At 44.2% G+C, this 17,381-nt stretch overlaps 1 protein-coding gene across 1 annotated transcript in view; it reads left to right on the forward strand.

Annotated features, from left to right (window-relative positions):
- The window catches only part of LOC110498192 (MAM domain-containing glycosylphosphatidylinositol anchor protein 2), a 184,163-nt gene that overhangs the window by 58,935 nt on the left and 107,847 nt on the right, over nucleotides 1-17,381 (forward strand). Inside the window, exons 3-4 of the mRNA XM_036955189.1 lie at nucleotides 13,546-13,720; nucleotides 16,732-16,928. Of these exons, the coding sequence (XP_036811084.1) occupies nucleotides 13,546-13,720; nucleotides 16,732-16,928 (372 nt within the window). The remainder of the gene's footprint in view (nucleotides 1-13,545; nucleotides 13,721-16,731; nucleotides 16,929-17,381) is intronic.

The raw sequence follows: 17,381 nt of genomic DNA on the forward strand, positions 1-17,381 counted from the left end.
GATTAATTCCGTCGATATATATCCAAAATGTCAATTTATTTGGCGCGTTTGATCCAGAAAAAAAACAGCTTCCAAATTGCGCAACGTCACTACAAAATATTTCAAAAGTACGGTAAACTTTGCCAAAATATTTCAAACGACTTTTGTAATACAACTTTAGGTATTTTTAAACGTTCATAATCGATCGAATTGAAGAAGGGTCTGTCTGTGTTCAATACAGGAAGACAACAAACCAAGCTACTTTTCAAGTCTTGACCTGGTCGTGTGGTGGCAGGACAACCACCTCTCCCTCAACATGATCAAGGCAAAGGAGATGATCCTGGACTACAGGAAAAGGAGGACCGAGCACGCCCCCATTCTCATTGACGGGGCTGTAGTGGAGCAGGTTGAGAGCTTCAAGTTCCTTGGTGTCCACATCACCAACAAAGTAACATGGTCCAAACACACCAAGACTGCTGTGAAGAGGGCACAACAAAAGCTATTCCCCCTCAGGAGACTGAAAAGATTTGGCATGGGTCCTCAGATCCTCAAAAGGTTCTAAAGCTGCACCATCAATAGCATCATGACTGGTTGCATCACTGTCTGGTATGGTAGTGAGTAGTGCGCATGGTCCAGTACATCACTGGGGCCAAGTTTCCTGCCATCCAGGACCTCTATACCAGGCAGTGTCAGAGGAAGGCCCTAAAGATTGTCAAAGACTCCAGCCACCCTAGTCATAGACTGTTCTCTCTGCTACCACACGGCAACAGGTGCCGGAGCGCCAAATCTAGGTACAAGATGCTTCTTAACAGCTTCTACCTCCCATCCATGAGACTCCCAAGCAGCTAATCAAATGGCAACCCAGACTATTTTCATTGCCCCCACCCTCTTCTACGCTGCTGCTATTCTCTGTTATTGTCTATGCATAGTCACTTGAATAACTCTACCTACATGTACATATTACCTTGACACCGAAGCTCCCGTACATTAACTCTGTACCGGTGCCCCCCTGTATGTAGCCCCGCTATTGCTATTTACTGCTGCTCTTTAATTACTTGTTAATCTATCTCTTTTTTTTTGTGTGGGTATTTTCTTAAACTGCATTGTTGTTTAGGGCTTGTAAGTAAGCATTTCACTGTAAGGTCTACATCTGTTATATTCGGCGCATGTGACAAATACAATTTTATTTAATTTTGATTTGAATGTAGCGCGCTGTTCTGTTTCAGCATACTATGTAAAATGACGTAATGGATATGCATTTTAAGTATATGCTGGTATGGACTTTGGAACATAGAGGCCATGTCAGTCTTGCCTATACTAATTACTAATCATATTACATACACTTTTTAACATACTGTTTACAAAAAAGGTATGTGGTAATAAACAAATATCAACATAGTAGACTCATCCATAGTGATCATTCTTAATCTAATGCGCTATTGCATTGTTTCCCTCCATTCCTTCATTTTGGTATAGCGCGTCCTCTCATCTGATTATCAGCTGTAGTAAAACACACGTGGGTCTTAAAAGCCAATTCCTTTACTCAATAGCATGCTGCGAATTCTGACAGATGACAAGCAGATAAGGGACAGATAAGCAGATATGACATCACTACATTTTTTAAATTTCACCTACTGTAAAACGTTATATTTACGCATATCCAAAATGGTTACCGAATACGGGTATTCGGACATAGCCGAACACTGGCTCTGATTCATTGTCCACACTAGCATGCTGCGTAGAATGAGGTAATGTATTGGGCATACATTCTACTGTACGAAGTACTGTATGGTATGTACGAAGTACATGGGCTCTGATTGGAACATAGACATGGGCTCTGATTGGAACATGGGCTCTGATTGGAACACGGACATGGCTCTGATTGGAACGTGGACATGGCTCTGATTTGAACATGGACATGGGCTCTGATTGGAACATAGACATGTGCTCTGATTGGAACATAGACATGGGCTCTGATTACAACATAGACATGGGCTCTGATTGGAACATAGACATGGGCTCTGATTGGAACATAGACATGGGCTCTGATTGGAACATGGGCTCTGATTGGAACACGGACATGGCTCTGATTGGAACGTGGACATGGCTCTGATTTGAACATGGACATGGGCTCTGATTGGAACATAGACATGTGCTCTGATTGGAACATAGACATGGGCTCTGATTACAACATAGACATGGGCTCTGATTGGAACATAGACATGGGCTCTGATTGGAACATAGACATGGGCTCTGATTGGAACATGGGCTCTGATTGGAACATGGACATGGGCTCTGATTGGAACATGGACATGGGCTCTGATTGGAACATGGACACGGGCTCTGATTGGAACATGGACATGGGCTCTGATTAGAACAGACATGGGCTCTGATTGGAACATGGACATGGGCTCTGATTGGAACATGGACATGGGCTCTGATTGGAACATAGACATGGGCTCTGATTGGAACAGACATGGGCTCTGATTGGAATATAGACATGGGCTCTGATTGGAACATGGGCTCTGATTGGAACATGGGCTCTGATTGGAACATGGACATGGGCTCTGATTGGAACATAGACATGGGCTCTGATTGGAACATAGACATGGGCTCTGATTGGAACATAGACATGGGCTCTGATTGGAACATGGGCTCTGATTGGAACATGGACATAGGCTCTGATTGGAACATAGACATGGGCTCTGATTGGAACATAGACATGGGCTCTGATTGGAACATAGACATGGGCTCTGATTGGAACAGACATGGGCTCTGATTGGAATATAGACATGGGCTCTGATTGGAACATGGGCTCTGATTGGAACATGGGCTCTGATTGGAACATGGACATGGGCTCTGATTGGAACATGGACATGGGCTCTGATTGGAACATGGACATGGGCTCTGATTGGAACATGGGCTCTGATTGGAACATGGGCATGGGCTCTGATTGGTACATGAGCTCTGATTGGAACATGGACATGAGCTCTGATTGGAACATGGACATGGGCTCTGATTGGAACATGGACTCTGATTGGAACATGGACTCTGATTGGAACATGGGCTCTGTTTCAATGTCCACACCAGCATACTCCTTTCACGGACCTGAAACTGGTTGAGATAGACATTTTGTCTATCCACACCAGATTCTACCATTTCCTATTGAGTATGGCTTTTTGTGGAGTGGCGTTTGCGATGTAAGCTAAAGCGTTACACGTCTCAGACAGAACAAAGTTCAACACCAGCGTACTACTGACAGTGCAGTAATGGATTGGGAATTGGTATGTAGTCAGTCACTCCCCACCAAGATATCCTGTCTCTAGAGCAGTGGGGTTTAGTATTCTGAAGGTGCTAATGTTTGAGTGGGTGTGTGAAGTCTGCAGTGACAAGGAAGTAATACATGTTAACATTCTTTTCAAGAAGCCGTTTGAAACTCCAAAGTGTTCGACAGTTCAAAAGACACCCCATATTATGGGGAGGATTACCCTTTTGTGCAGGAAGCTCAAGTGGAGTCTCTGACTTTAGCCCTTCCTCTGCCATATCCTCCCAGTTTAAGCAGCACTGCACTGTCTTTTCCTGTCGTCCTCCTCCACCCTGTCTCTTCCTGTCTTCTTCCTCCACCCTGTCTCTTCCTCTCATCCTCCTCCACTCTCCCTTATTTTGATATGGAAAGGACAGGAGGGAGGGAGAGTGAGAGGGGAGCGAAAGGGTGTAGCAGACAGAACCTTGTTATATCATCCCTTGCTTCGGTACATTAAGTTAGTAAGTTAGTTAGTTAATTACACACTGATGCACCTTCCTTCCTCTCTCCTCGCACACACACACACACACACACACACACACACACACACACACACACACACACACACACACACACACACACACACACAGTCAGAGTCCAAGATCAATTGTGCCACTGTCACAGACCAACCAGCAGCATACCACTGCTGGCATGCCTCTGAAACTAAGCAGGGATGGTCCTGGTCGGTCCCTGGATAGGAGACCAGATGCTACTGGAAGTGGTGTTGGAGTGCCAGTAGGAGGCACTATTTCCCAGAGAAAAATATCACAGGGCAGTGATTAGGGTCATTTGCCCTGTGTACGGGGATGTTAACCTGGTGTCCACCTGACTCTATGATCCCACAGACAACAAGTGTTGCTGAAAGACTGGCAGATCCCACAGACAACAAGTGTTGCTGACTGGCAGATCCCACAGACAACAAGTGTTGCTGACTGGCAGATCCCACAGACAACAAGTGTTGCTGACTGGCAGATCCCACAGACAACAAGTGTTGCTGACTGACTGGCAGATCCCACAGACAACAAGTGTTGCTGACTGGCAGATCCCCTAGGCTGCTGCTTATGACAGACCGCTGAGGCATTGCGTGCTATAAATAGCCTGGTGAATGGGGACGCTGGCCTGTCTTTTCCCACACTGGAGACTACGTCACTGCAGTGTGCTGATCGGGGGCTGAGTCGCTCCTCTCATATGCCAGTCATCTGCTGTTGCTGCAGCTGACTGGCTACATGCAGGCAAAACCATCAACCGCATCATAGCCCTGCTGCATGTGTGAACGACAAACAAGGCTAAGAACAGATTCTTCTTCTCCTCTTTCTGAACATTCTGTGACGTGCTTCATCATCGTATTATAGGCTACATCCAGTGGCTTTGATAGACTGGATGGAATACATGATTAGCACATGCTGACTACGAAGCCACATTACAAAGACATGCATTACTGTATTTTGTGTATACTGTATTTTTTGTACATTATATTGTGTATATTGAAGCCTATACAGTATAACGCATCTCTAAGCATATTGTAAATGTGACATTATAGCTACATATACTACCGTTCAAACGTTTGGGGTCATTAAGAAATGTCCTTGTTTTTGAAAGAAAAACACATTTTCTGTCCATTAAAATAACATAAAATTGATCAGAAATACAGTGAAGGCATTGTTAATGTTGTAAATGACTATTGTAGCTGGAAACGTCAGATTTTTGATGGAATATCTACATAGGCGTACAGAGGCCCATTATCAGCAACCATCACTCCTGTGTTTCAATGGCACGTTGTGTTAGCTAATCCAAGTTTATCATTTTAAAAGGCTACTTGATCACTAGAAAACCCTTTTTCAATTATGTTAGCACAGCTGAAAACTGTTGTGCTAATTAAAGAAGCAATACAACTGAGAAATTGCCAAGAATCTGAAGATCTCATACAATGCTGTGTACTCTCCCTTCACAGAAGAGCACGATCTGGCTATAACCAGAATAGAAAGAGGAGTGGGAGGCCCCGGTACACAACTGAGCAAGAGGACAAGTATATTAGAGTGTCTGGTTTGAGAAACGCCTCACAACGTCAACAGTGAAGAGGTGACTCTGGGATGCTGGCCTTCTAGGCAGAGTTCCTCTGTCCAGTGTCTGTGTTCTTTTGCCAATCTTAATCTTTTATTTTTATTGGCTTTTTCTTTGCAATTATGCCTTATTGGCGTTGAGACTGGTGAGATTGAGATTAGCCTTTTAAAGTGATAAACTTGGATTAGCTAACACAACGTGCTATTGGAACACAGGAGTGATGGTTGCTGATAATGGGCCTCTGTATGCCTATGTAGATATTCCATTAAAAATCAGCTGTTTCCAGCTACAATAGTCATTTACAACATTAACAATGTCTATACTGTATTTCTGATCAATTTTATGTTATTTTAATGGACAAAAAAATTGCTTTTCTTTCAAAAACAAGGACCTCAAACTTTTGAACGGTAGTGTAGATCAAGTTCAACGTAATCCTTTACAGAAAAAGAATGCAGTTTTGAAACTGCAGTAAAAGCGCAGTAACTGCAGTCAACTGTGGTATATTGGATGCAGTAACTGCAGTCAACTGTGGTATATTGGATGCAGGTAACTGCAGTCAACTGTGGTATTTTGGATGCAGTAACTGCAGTCAACTGTGGTATATTGGATGCAGGTAACTGCAGTCAACTGTGGTATTTTGGATGCAGTAACTGCAGTCAACTGTGGTATTTTGGATGCAGTAACTGCAGTCAACTGTGGTATTTTGGATGCAGTAACTGCAGTCAACTGTGGTATATTGGATGCAGTAACTGCAGTCAACTGTGGTATTTTGGATGCAGTAACTGCAGTCAACTGTGGTATTTTGGATGCAGTAACTGCAGTCAACTGTGGTATATTGGATGCAGTAACTGCAGTCAACTGTGGTATATTGGATGCAGTAACTGCAGTCAACTGTGGTATATTGGATGCAGTAACTGCAGTCAACTGTGGTATATTGGATGCAGGTAACTGCAGTCAACTGTGGTATATTGGATGCAGTAACTGCAGTCAACTGTGGTATATTGGATGCAGTAACTGCAGTCAACTGTGGTATTTTGGATGCAGTAACTGCAGTCAACTGTGGTATTTTGGATGCAGTAACTGCAGTCAACTGTGGTATATTGGATGCAGGTAACTGCAGTCAACTGTGGTATTTTGGATGCAGTAACTGCAGTCAACTGTGGTATATTGGATGCAGTAACTGCAGTCAACTGTGGTATATTGGATGCAGTAACTGCAGTCAACTGTGGTATTTTGGATGCAGTAACTGCAGTCAACTGTGGTATATTGGATGCAGGTAACTGCAGTCAACTGTGGTATTTTGGATGCAGTAACTGCAGTCAACTGTGGTATTTTGGATGCAGTAACTGCAGTCAACTGTGGTATTTTGGATGCAGTAACTGCAGTCAACTGTGGTATATTGGATGCAGGTAACTGCAGTCAACTGTGGTATTTTGGATGCAGTAACTGCAGTCAACTGTGGTATATTGGATGCAGGTAACTGCAGTCAACTGTGGTATATTGGATGCAGTAACTGCAGTCAACTGTGGTATTTTGGATGCAGTAACTGCAGTCAACTGTGGTATTTTGGATGCAGTAACTGCAGTCAACTGTGGTATATTGGATGCAGGTAACTGCAGTCAACTGTGGTATATTGGATGCAGTAACTGCAGTCAACTGTGGTATTTTGGATGCAGTAACTGCAGTCAACTGTGGTATATTGGATGCAGGTAACTGCAGTCAACTGTGGTATATTGGATGCAGTAACTGCAGTCAACTGTGGTATATTGGATGCAGTAACTGCAGTCAACTGTGGTATATTGGATGCAGGTAACTGCAGTCAACTGTGGTATATTGGATGCAGTAACTGCAGTCAACTGTGGTATTTTGGATGCAGTAACTGCAGTCAACTGTGGTATTTTGGATGCAGTAACTGCAGTCAACTGTGGTATTTTGGATGCAGTAACTGCAGTCAACTGTGGTATATTGGATGCAGGTAACTGCAGTCAACTGTGGTATTTTGGATGCAGTAACTGCAGTCAACTGTGGTATTTTGGATGCAGTAACTGCAGTCAACTGTGGTATTTTGGATGCAGGTAACTGCAGTCAACTGTGGTATTTTGGATGCAGTAACTGCAGTCAACTGTGGTATTTTGGATGCAGTAACTGCAGTCAACTGTGGTATATTGGATGCAGTAACTGCAGTCAACTGTGGTATTTTGGATGCAGTAACTGCAGTCAACTGTGTTATTTTGGATGCAGTAACTGCAGTCAACTGTGGTATTTTGGATGCAGTAACTGCAGTCAACTGTGGTATATTGGATGCAGTAACTGCAGTCAACTGTGGTATTTTGGATGCAGTAACTGCAGTCAACTGTGGTATTTTGGATGCAGTAACTGCAGTCAACTGTGGTATTTTGGATGCAGTAACTGCAGTCAACTGTGGTATATTGGATGCAGTAACTGCAGTCAACTGTGGTATTTTGGATGCAGTAACTGCAGTCAACTGTGGTATATTGGATGCAGTAACTGCAGTCAACTGTGGTATATTGGATGCAGGTAACTGCAGAATACACTGCACTCTAACACCTCAATCACAATGACAGCGTCGTTCCGCAAAATGTTACTCAGCATCATCTGGATATGTGTGCAACAATAATTCAAAGTTCTGCTACCATTTCCGTCAAGCCGTCTACAGATATAGTTTGATGCACACGTTCGATAAATCCACCCTATGTACCACACAGAACACCCAATGCAATGACGCTGTCGCTGTGATCGAGGCGTAACTGCAGTTATACTGCAGTCTGACTGCAATCTTTTTTCGTAAGGGGTGAGACCTATGAGACCTGACTATACAGTGGTCCATCATGAAAATCTTTGTTTGTTTTGTCATTAACAGCCGCTAGGACTCAACCAAGTCAGATAGCATAGTTGACAATGATAAAATCTGCGGCGTTGTCCATTGTCTTTCATTGTCCTAGTCTGTTCAGTAGAACTGAGTCAAATTGGAATTCTGAATGCCATTTTTTTTTTTTTGGGGGGGGGGGGGGGGGCAGTGTCTGGGGGCCAGGAAGTTTTAAAGCTGCTTTCTCTCTATTTACTGAGTAAAAAGCTACAGCGGTTTTACTTAAATCCAAACTTTGAGGTTCAAGTTGCTGAGAGAGAGAGAGAGAGAGAGGACATCCTATTAACCCCCCCACCGAAAAGAAAGCCGTGTGTAGTTAAGCCCCATGAATTCCAAAGCTGTTCCTTAACCAACACCAATATGTGTGTAAACAAATCCATGCTACCAACCATCTTGAGCAAAGCATGAAATGTATTTTATCCCCCTGATCGCCACCCAAAGCTAGGTTGCGACTCTGTCCGGCCTCAGAACGTGCCTCAACCCCAGTGGTATTATTGTATTTATTCTTCCCTCCACACCCGTGGTGCCGTGAGAAAAGTAGATCACCAGACCAAAAGTTATCTGTCTTGGAATATGGGGGTGTGAAACGTTTCAAATTAGCCAGTGAGAGGGGATGATTTGCAGGGTGGAGGTGGTGCAGGGTGGAGGTGGTGCAGGGTGGGGGTGTTAGTGAGAGGGGTGGAGGTGGTGCAGGGTGGCGGTGTTAGTGAGAGGGGTGGAGGTGGTGCAGGTTGGGGGTGTTAGTGAGAGGGGTGGAGATGGTGCAGGGTGGGGGTGTTAGTGAGAGGGGATGATTTGCAGGGTGGAGGTGGTGCAGGGTGGGGGTGTTAGTGAGAGGGGATGATTTGCAGGGTGGAGGTGGTGCAGGGTGGAGGTGGTGCAGGGTGGCGGTGTTAGTGAGAGGGGTGGAGGTGGTGCAGGGTGGGGGTGTTAGTGAGAGGGGTGGAGATGGTGCAGGGTGGGGGTGTTAGTGAGAGGGGTGGAGGTGGTGCAGGGTGGGGGTGTTAGTGAGAGGGGTGGAGGTGGTGCAGGGTGGAGAGGGTGGAGGTGGTGCAGGGTGGAGGTGGTGCAGGGTGGAGGTGGTGCAGGGTGGAGGTGGTGCAGGGTGGAGGTGGTGCAGGGTGGAGGTGGTGGAGGGTGGGGTGGGGGTGGCTGCACAATGCCCGCCCCACACGTAACCTTCTTGAATGAATCTCTGCTTCAGCTCCGTGGACTGCAGATCCCGCCTTCCCCGCTCATAAGTAGCCCGTACAGGAAGGCTCACACGGGCCCCAGCCAGGTCAATTCCAGGGCTGAATGGACAATTTTCTCTAATTGTCTGCATGACTGCCAGAGGGATTGTAGTATAGTGGAAGTGGAGTGTACAGTCGTGGCCAAAGGTTTTGAGAATGACACAAATATACATTTTCACAAAGTCTGCTGTCTCACTTTGTATGATGGCAATTTGCATATACTCCAGAATGTTATGAAGAGTGATCAGATGAATTGCAATTAATTGCAAAGTCCCTATTTGCCATGCAAATTAACTGAATCCCCAAAAAACATTTCCACTGCCACAAAAGGACCGGCTGACATCATGTCAGTGATTCTCTCGTTAACACAGGTGTGAGTGTTGACGAGGACAAGGCTGGAGATCACCCTGTCATGCTGATTGAGTTCGAATAACAGACTGGAAGCTTCAAAAGGAGGGTGGTGCTTGGAATCATTGTTCTTCCTCAGTCAACCATGGTTACCTGCAAGGAAACACGTGCCGTCATCATTGCTTTGCACAAGAAGGGCTTCACAGGCAAGGATATTGCTGCCAGTAAGATTGCACCTAAATCAATCATTTATCGGATCATCAAGAACTTCAAGGAGAGTGGTTCAATTGTTGTGGAGGCTTCAGGGCACCCAAGAAAGTCCAGCAAGTGCCAGGACCATCTCCTAAAGTTGATTCAGCTGCGGGATCGGGGCACCACCAGTACAGAGCTTGCTCAGGAATGGCAGCAGGCAGGTGTGAGTGCATCTGCACGCACAGTGAGGTGAAGACTTTTGGAGGATGGCCTGGTGTCAAGAAGGGCAGCAAAGAAGCCACTTCTCTCCAGGAAAAACATCAGGGACAGACTAATATTCTGCAAAAGGTACAGGGATCGGACTGCTGAGGACTGGGATAAAGCCTCCTTTCCGATTGTTTGGGGCATCTGGAAAAAAGCTTGTCCGGTGAGCGTTACCATCATTCCTGTGTCATGCCAACAGTAAAGCATCCTGAGACCATTCATATGTGGGCTTGCTTCTCAGCCAAGGGAGTGGGCTCACTCACTATTTTGCTCACTCACAAACAGCTGCCTCTGATTGAGAACCATGTCAGGCCAAACACAGAAATAGAAAAACATAGAAACACAAACATAGACTGCCCACCCCAACTCACGCCATGACCATACTAAATAAAGACAAAACAAAGGAAATAAAGGTCAGAACGTGACAAAGAAACCCCCCAGACATTAACCCCATTGAGAACTTGTGTTCAATCCTCAAGAGGCGGGTGGACAAACAAAAAACCCTCAGATTCTGACAAACTCCAAGCATTGATTATGCAAGAATGGGCTGCCATCAGTCAGTATGTGGCCCAGAAGTTAATTGACAGCATTCCAGGGCGGATTGCAGAGGTCTTGAAAAAGACGTGTCAACACTGCAAATATTGACTCTTTGCATCAACCTCATGTAATTGTCAATAAAAGCCTTTGACACTTATGAAATGCTTGTAACAATATCTATAAACACTGAGGCAGCAGACTTTGAAAATTATTCTCAAAACTTTTGGCCACGACTGTAGTCTAGTGTGGTGGAGGTGAGTGTAGTGGGGAAAGAGAAAGCCTTCAACTGAAATGTGTCTTCCTCATTTTACCTCTCTGAATCAGAGAGGTGCGGGGGTCTGCCTTAATCAACATCCATGGCGCCCGGGGAACAGTGGATTAACTATCTTCCTCAGGGGCAGAATGACATATTTTTACCTTGTCAACTCGGGGATTCTATCTTGCAACCTTTCGGTTACTAGTCCAACGCTCTAACCACTAGGCTACCTGCCACCCCCATATACAGTATATACTGTATATGTAAATGAGGCTGATTGTATATGTCAATTATACTGATTGTATATACTGTATATGTAAATTAAACAGATTAAATATACTGTACTGTATATGTAAATGAAACTAATCTTATATACTATATATGTAAATGAAGCTGATCGTGTATACTGTATATGTAAATGAAGCTGATTGTATATGTACATTTTACTGATCGTATATAATATATATGTAAATTAAGCTGATGGTATATACTGTATCTGTATATGAAACAGCCATTCAGATGGATAGCCAGGCAGCAGGAGACTGGTGTTCTCATACTCCGCCCTTCTCAGATCACTAATGCCAGGGATGCCTAGTTTCTTGTTGCCTTGTTTCAGATGCATTTCTCCTCCAAACACTCAAACACATGACATACTTAATGTGGGCGGCAGGTAGCCTAGCGGTTAGAGCATTGGGCCAGTAACCGAATGTTTGCTGGCTAGAAGAATCTGGCAGTGTTCCCTTGAGCAAGGCACTTAACCCTAATTTGCCCCCAGGACACCATGGCTGACCCTGTAAAACAACACATTTCACTGAACCTATTATTTAAAAAAAATTGAGACTGCTTATTGCACAGGTTTAGTGCCGAAAATACCTCAAAGAGTTGCATGGAATTGTCAGAGCTGTTTTTCCTGTGGTTCAGTTATAGTTCTGGTGTTCTCAGAGTTCTCATGCTGTATGGAATCCAGACTCACTGGACGGCGTTGGACTGTAAGACACGTCGCTGTCTCACAAGAACCACTCCGACACAAGCCACCTTGTAAATATTTGATGCGCTTTGTCCTTTTAATGGCTTTTGAGTAGCGCCACAGATATACATTTCACTCAGTTTTACCATCAATATTTTTGATGTTTTATTTATTTCCCCTTTATTAAACCAGGTAGGCCAGTTGAGAACAAGTTCTCATTTATAACTGCGACCTGGCCAAGATAAAGCAAAGCAGTGCGACAAAAAACAACAACACAGAGTTACACATGGGATAAACATAAGTACAGTCAATAGCAATAGAAACATCTATATACAGTGTGTGCAAATGGAGTAAGGAGGTAAGGCAATAAATAGGCCGTAGTAGCGAAGTAATTACAATTTAGCAAATTAACACTGGAGTGATAGATGTGCAGGTGATGATGTGCAAGTAGAAATACTGGTGTGCAAAAGAGCAAAAAAGTAAATAAAAACAATATGGGGATGAGTAAGGTATTTGGATGGGCTATTTACAGATGGGCTGTGTACAGCTGCAGCGATCGGTAAGCTGCTCAGATAGCTGATATTTAAAGTTAGTGATGGAGATATAAGTCTCCAACTTCAGCGATTTCGTTCCAGCCATTGGCAGCAGAGAACTGGAAGGAAAGGCTGCCAAAGTGAGTGTTGGCTTTGGGGATGACCAGTGAAATATACCTGGTGGAGCGCATGCTACGGGTGGGTGTTGTTATCGTGACCAGTGAGCTGAGATAAGGCGGAGCTTTACCTAGCAAAGACTTATAGATGACCTGGAGCCAGTGGGTCTGGCGACGAATATGCAGCGAGGGCCAGTGTGCATACAGTGTGCATACAGGTCGGAGTGGTGGGTGGTATATGGGGCTTTGATTACAAAACCGATGGCATTGTGATAGACTGCATCCAGTTTGCTGAGTAGAGTGTTGGGGGCTATTTTGTAAATGACATCGCCGAAGTCGAGGATCGGTAGGATAGTCAGTTTTACGAGGGTATGTTTGGCGGCATGAATGAAGGAGGCTTTGTTTTCGAAATAGGAAGCTGATTCTAGATTTAATGGATTGGATTGGAGATGCTTAATATGAGTCTGGAAGGAGAGTTTACAGTCTAGCCAGACACCTAGGTATTTGTAGTTGTCCACATATTCTGTATGTATCTATTACAGTATGATATGTTGTTGCTGTTCTTAAAAGAGAGAATATTATGGACAAATAAAGAAAATGTGTGGTACTATTGATTTTTATTGATTGTTGTTTATTCACAGGCTGAATAAAGCCCATATTTGAAAAAATAAACATTATTAGTCCATTATTTGACCTCTTCTAAAACATGCACTACATTGGCTCATTTGAATCCAGAATAACAGGTGTGTTTTGCAATATAATTTATCCCATGGCTGACTCAATTTACCATCAGTCCAGCCTGTTGTCCATAGCATTAGTCCTCGGTCAGCAGATGTCACCTCTGACCTCTTATCTCTTTCCCACACCAGATCCGATGGACCAAAACAGCCGGTAGCGCCTCGGACCGCTTCCAGGACTCCAGTGTGTTCAACGAGACCCTGCGCATCACCCGCATCCAGAGACTCCAGGGAGGACGCTACTACTGCAAGGCTGAGAACGGCCTGGGCTCCCCGGCCATCAAGTCCATCCGAGTGGACGTCTACTGTGAGTGGACAGGCCTCGGTCGCCTGCCTGCCCTTTTCTTCCACTGCTCTCCCCCGGTGTTCGCAGCACACATCATCAGACCTGTCCCCCCCCCCCCCCCCCCTGAAGATTGCCTGTGTCCACTTAACCATGCCTTGCGTTTACACTACTGAAGGACAGGCATTCACTCACTCTCTCCTAGTCCTTACAATCCCAGGCAACATGACGTTGTGGCTGAATGAAAGTCATTTTAAAGCAGGTTAACGCAACGTGGCTTTTTGAAATACATTAAGGTCTAAAAAAGAAAACCACCACAGGTAGGACATTGCAGTGAAAGAAATGTGCCCCCCCCAGTAAATAACTAAATCTACCTTACTCAGGACAACCCAGGTGTTAATTGCAGACAACAGCAGCCATTTCTCTGCGGATGCTGCCATCATATAAGTGACATTGCTGTTTTTATTCACTCAGTAATGGAACTGCCCCCCCCCCCTCCAGCTGTGTGAAGTCCTGACAGTACACATAGCTGAAGAAAAGGATAGCTCTGAAACAGAAGGGGATTGTGATTTCCAAATGGCACCCTATTCCCTACATCGTGCGCTACCTTTGGCCACGGTCCATAGGGCTCTGGTCCAAAGTAGTGCACTATATAGGGAATCGGATGCCATTTGGAATGCACAATTAGACGCTTGAAGTCCTGCTGCCGATTCCTACATTGCAAATGTGGAAAAGCAGCAACCACACCTCAGGAAGTGTGTATTAAATACCCACTGGGAAAAAAAACTGGTTGAATCAACATTGTTTCCACGCCATTTCAACCAAAAAAAAACCATATATGTGATGATGTTGAGTCAATGTGGATAACTGATTGGATAGGCAAAAAGTAATCAATGTCATAGGATTTCATCTTTCTTTCACCCAACCTTTAACCTAAATCCAACATCATGGTTGATTTCACGTTGAATTCACATTAGTTGGCAACTCAACCAAATGTAAATAAAAACTAGACGTTGAACTGATGTCTGTGCCCAGTGGGGGGAGAGTTCACCCAAATTGCAAATCTAATTTTATGGCTATAGAAAATAGCTTGTGGACCCAGAGATATAGCCACATATTGGTGTTCACTTTGAATTCTCAAGTAGTACTTTATAGTGTTTCATTTGTGCAGCCGTTTTAGGTCTTGAGAGACGGATTGGGTTCAGCATTTAGATGGTGAATTCATTAATCGTTCTAATAGCTCCGTTTATCAGTGCTGATAATTGCAAATTGACTGAAATGAAGCATTATGCAGATACTGCTAGTTTTAGTCCATCACATTACTGGTGTTTGCACACCTCACTCTCTCCAAAGCAGCGATTCAATTTCCAAATGTCAGAGGACAGACATAATGTATGGGTTTACTGTGGCAGGCTAGATGGATATACTTACCCTCTGTGGATGAGTTGTATCTGAACTAACCCTAACCCCTAGAAGCTTTATGCTGCAATCTCCCCCTTCCCCCCCTTCTCCTTCAAAAGAGTCAGCTACAAATTCCTCAACCCCAACAAATGAGGTTGATCGAGTCAGCGTCTCCATGTTTGAAAATCCAGTGTGCCCCGGTAGCCGGGAGCTGAAAAAGACAAAAACAAGACAAATGTGGTGCGTCTGCACTCTGTTCTTCTGAGAGAAAGGAGAGAAGGAAAGGATAGATGCGTTACTGCTGAGATACAAGATAAATAAGAGGAGGAGATGGACAGTGGCAGACAACATTGCCAGGGGGAGACAATGAGCCACAGAGCCATTACCCCTGACTCGGAGATCAGAACCCTTGCTTATTGTCTCATGTGTGCTCCACTGGGGGAGTCTTTAATCCATCCTGCCCTCTTTGCTACACCAGCTGATCAAAGCAATGACACGTGTAGCTGTTTCGCTGCCATTCAGAGATGCCGTGTTGGAATCCTTGCTGGTTGGTGATAAAGCACACGGATGACCCTGATTGAGGGTGTCTGACATCAAATTAGAAACTGTACAGACTAACTGACGCGGACTAATCTACAAAGCCATTTTTTATTATATATAAAAAAAGGCAAAGATGTTATAATGGTTTGTATAGGAAATGAGTCTAGCTCTGGAATGCCCGTGGCAGTAGTTAGTCGGCTGGTGGAAAACAGCTTTTTCAAGGTGCTTGTTTGCATCCCAAAGTAACCCATACTAGGTGGCTCTTCCGTGGAGCACTTTTTTGTCATTAGAGAGCTCTTATCAAAATCCATTTTTTAAAAAGCTCCCTCTTGATTGGAGCGGGAGCTTTGGAGTCTAAGTGGTCCTTTTCACTGAAATTTGCCCCCCCCCAAAACAAAAACTAAGCACCTGTGTGTGTGTGTGTGTGTGTGTGTGTGTGTGTGTGTGTGTGTTTAATTGACACTAGTGAATGGGGTTGAGGATTCCTGGCATTTCGGACGTATAACAGAGAGTACAAAAGTGTCATTTTTATGTGGTTGTAGACTGTAGAAATCAGGGATTCTCATTTTTGATGCTCTCCTGAAAAATATAAAGATATATACAGTGGGGAGAACAAGTATTTGATACACTGCCGATTTTGCAGGTTTTCCTACTTACAAAGCATGTAGAGGTCTGTAATTTTTATCATAGGTACACTTCAACTGTGAGAGACGGAATCTAAAACAAAAATCCAGAAAATCACATTGTATTGTCTGTATGTATTTATATTATATTTCACCCTGTATTTATATGATTGATATGGTATTTATAAGGGAATTACATCTGGCATAAAAACACATGTTTTTTCCTTCTTCTCATGCACTTTTAGCGTGAGTGCATCACAGGCTCCATTGATGAGCTTAAGGGGGAACATTTGATCGCAACAGATGACAACAACCACTTGAACCAGCACAGTTCATTAAATCCCAGCCACTGTACATAAATACTAAGTAGATCATGTAATTGCACTTCATGCTTTGACCTTCACAAGTGTGTGGCAAACAAAGACTGCTTGGCGGCACCTTGATGCCATTGTTTCTATGTTCTTGCTCTAGATTTGGATGATCCCATTGTAACTGTCCACCAGAGCATCGGGGAGGCTAAGGAACAGTTCTACTATGAGAGGACGGTGTTCCTGCGCTGCATGGCTAACTCCAACCCCCCGGTGCGCTACAGCTGGAGGCGTGGCCAAGAATTCCTGTCCCAAGGCTCGGATAAGGGCGTGGAGATCTACGAGCCCTTCTTCACACAAGTAAGCCCAGAGTCCACACACGCTGCAACAGCTAGATCAGGGGTCTGCAACTCGTGGCCTGGGGGCCAAATCCGTCCCGAGAGCTGCTTTCTTGCTAGGGCTGTGGCTGTCACGGTAGTCTGTGGGCTACGGTAGTTCATTTAGCAGACAATATTTGCTTAGAATTCCATTGCATTATTTTATATTATTTTATAGTATGAAGAATACAATTGAACAAAGCTGAATAAACGATCTGAGGGAGTGCGCACATGCGGCTATTCTGTGTTGAGCGGTTAACAAAGAAATAGGTACTCCTATATTCTTAATTTAGGGTTATTAATGTAACTTGTAGTTGTTCTACAAACGTTGGGCTATATGTTTGAATTTTCAATACATTCTAAGGCTGCATGATGCGACTCTAAAGATGATTTTTAAAAAGTAGCTTGAAAGGCATGAGCTCTGCTTAGTTTTTTT

The sequence above is a fragment of the Oncorhynchus mykiss genome, chromosome 19 (assembly GCF_013265735.2).
Source record: "Oncorhynchus mykiss isolate Arlee chromosome 19, USDA_OmykA_1.1, whole genome shotgun sequence".
NCBI lineage: Eukaryota > Metazoa > Chordata > Actinopteri > Salmoniformes > Salmonidae > Oncorhynchus > Oncorhynchus mykiss.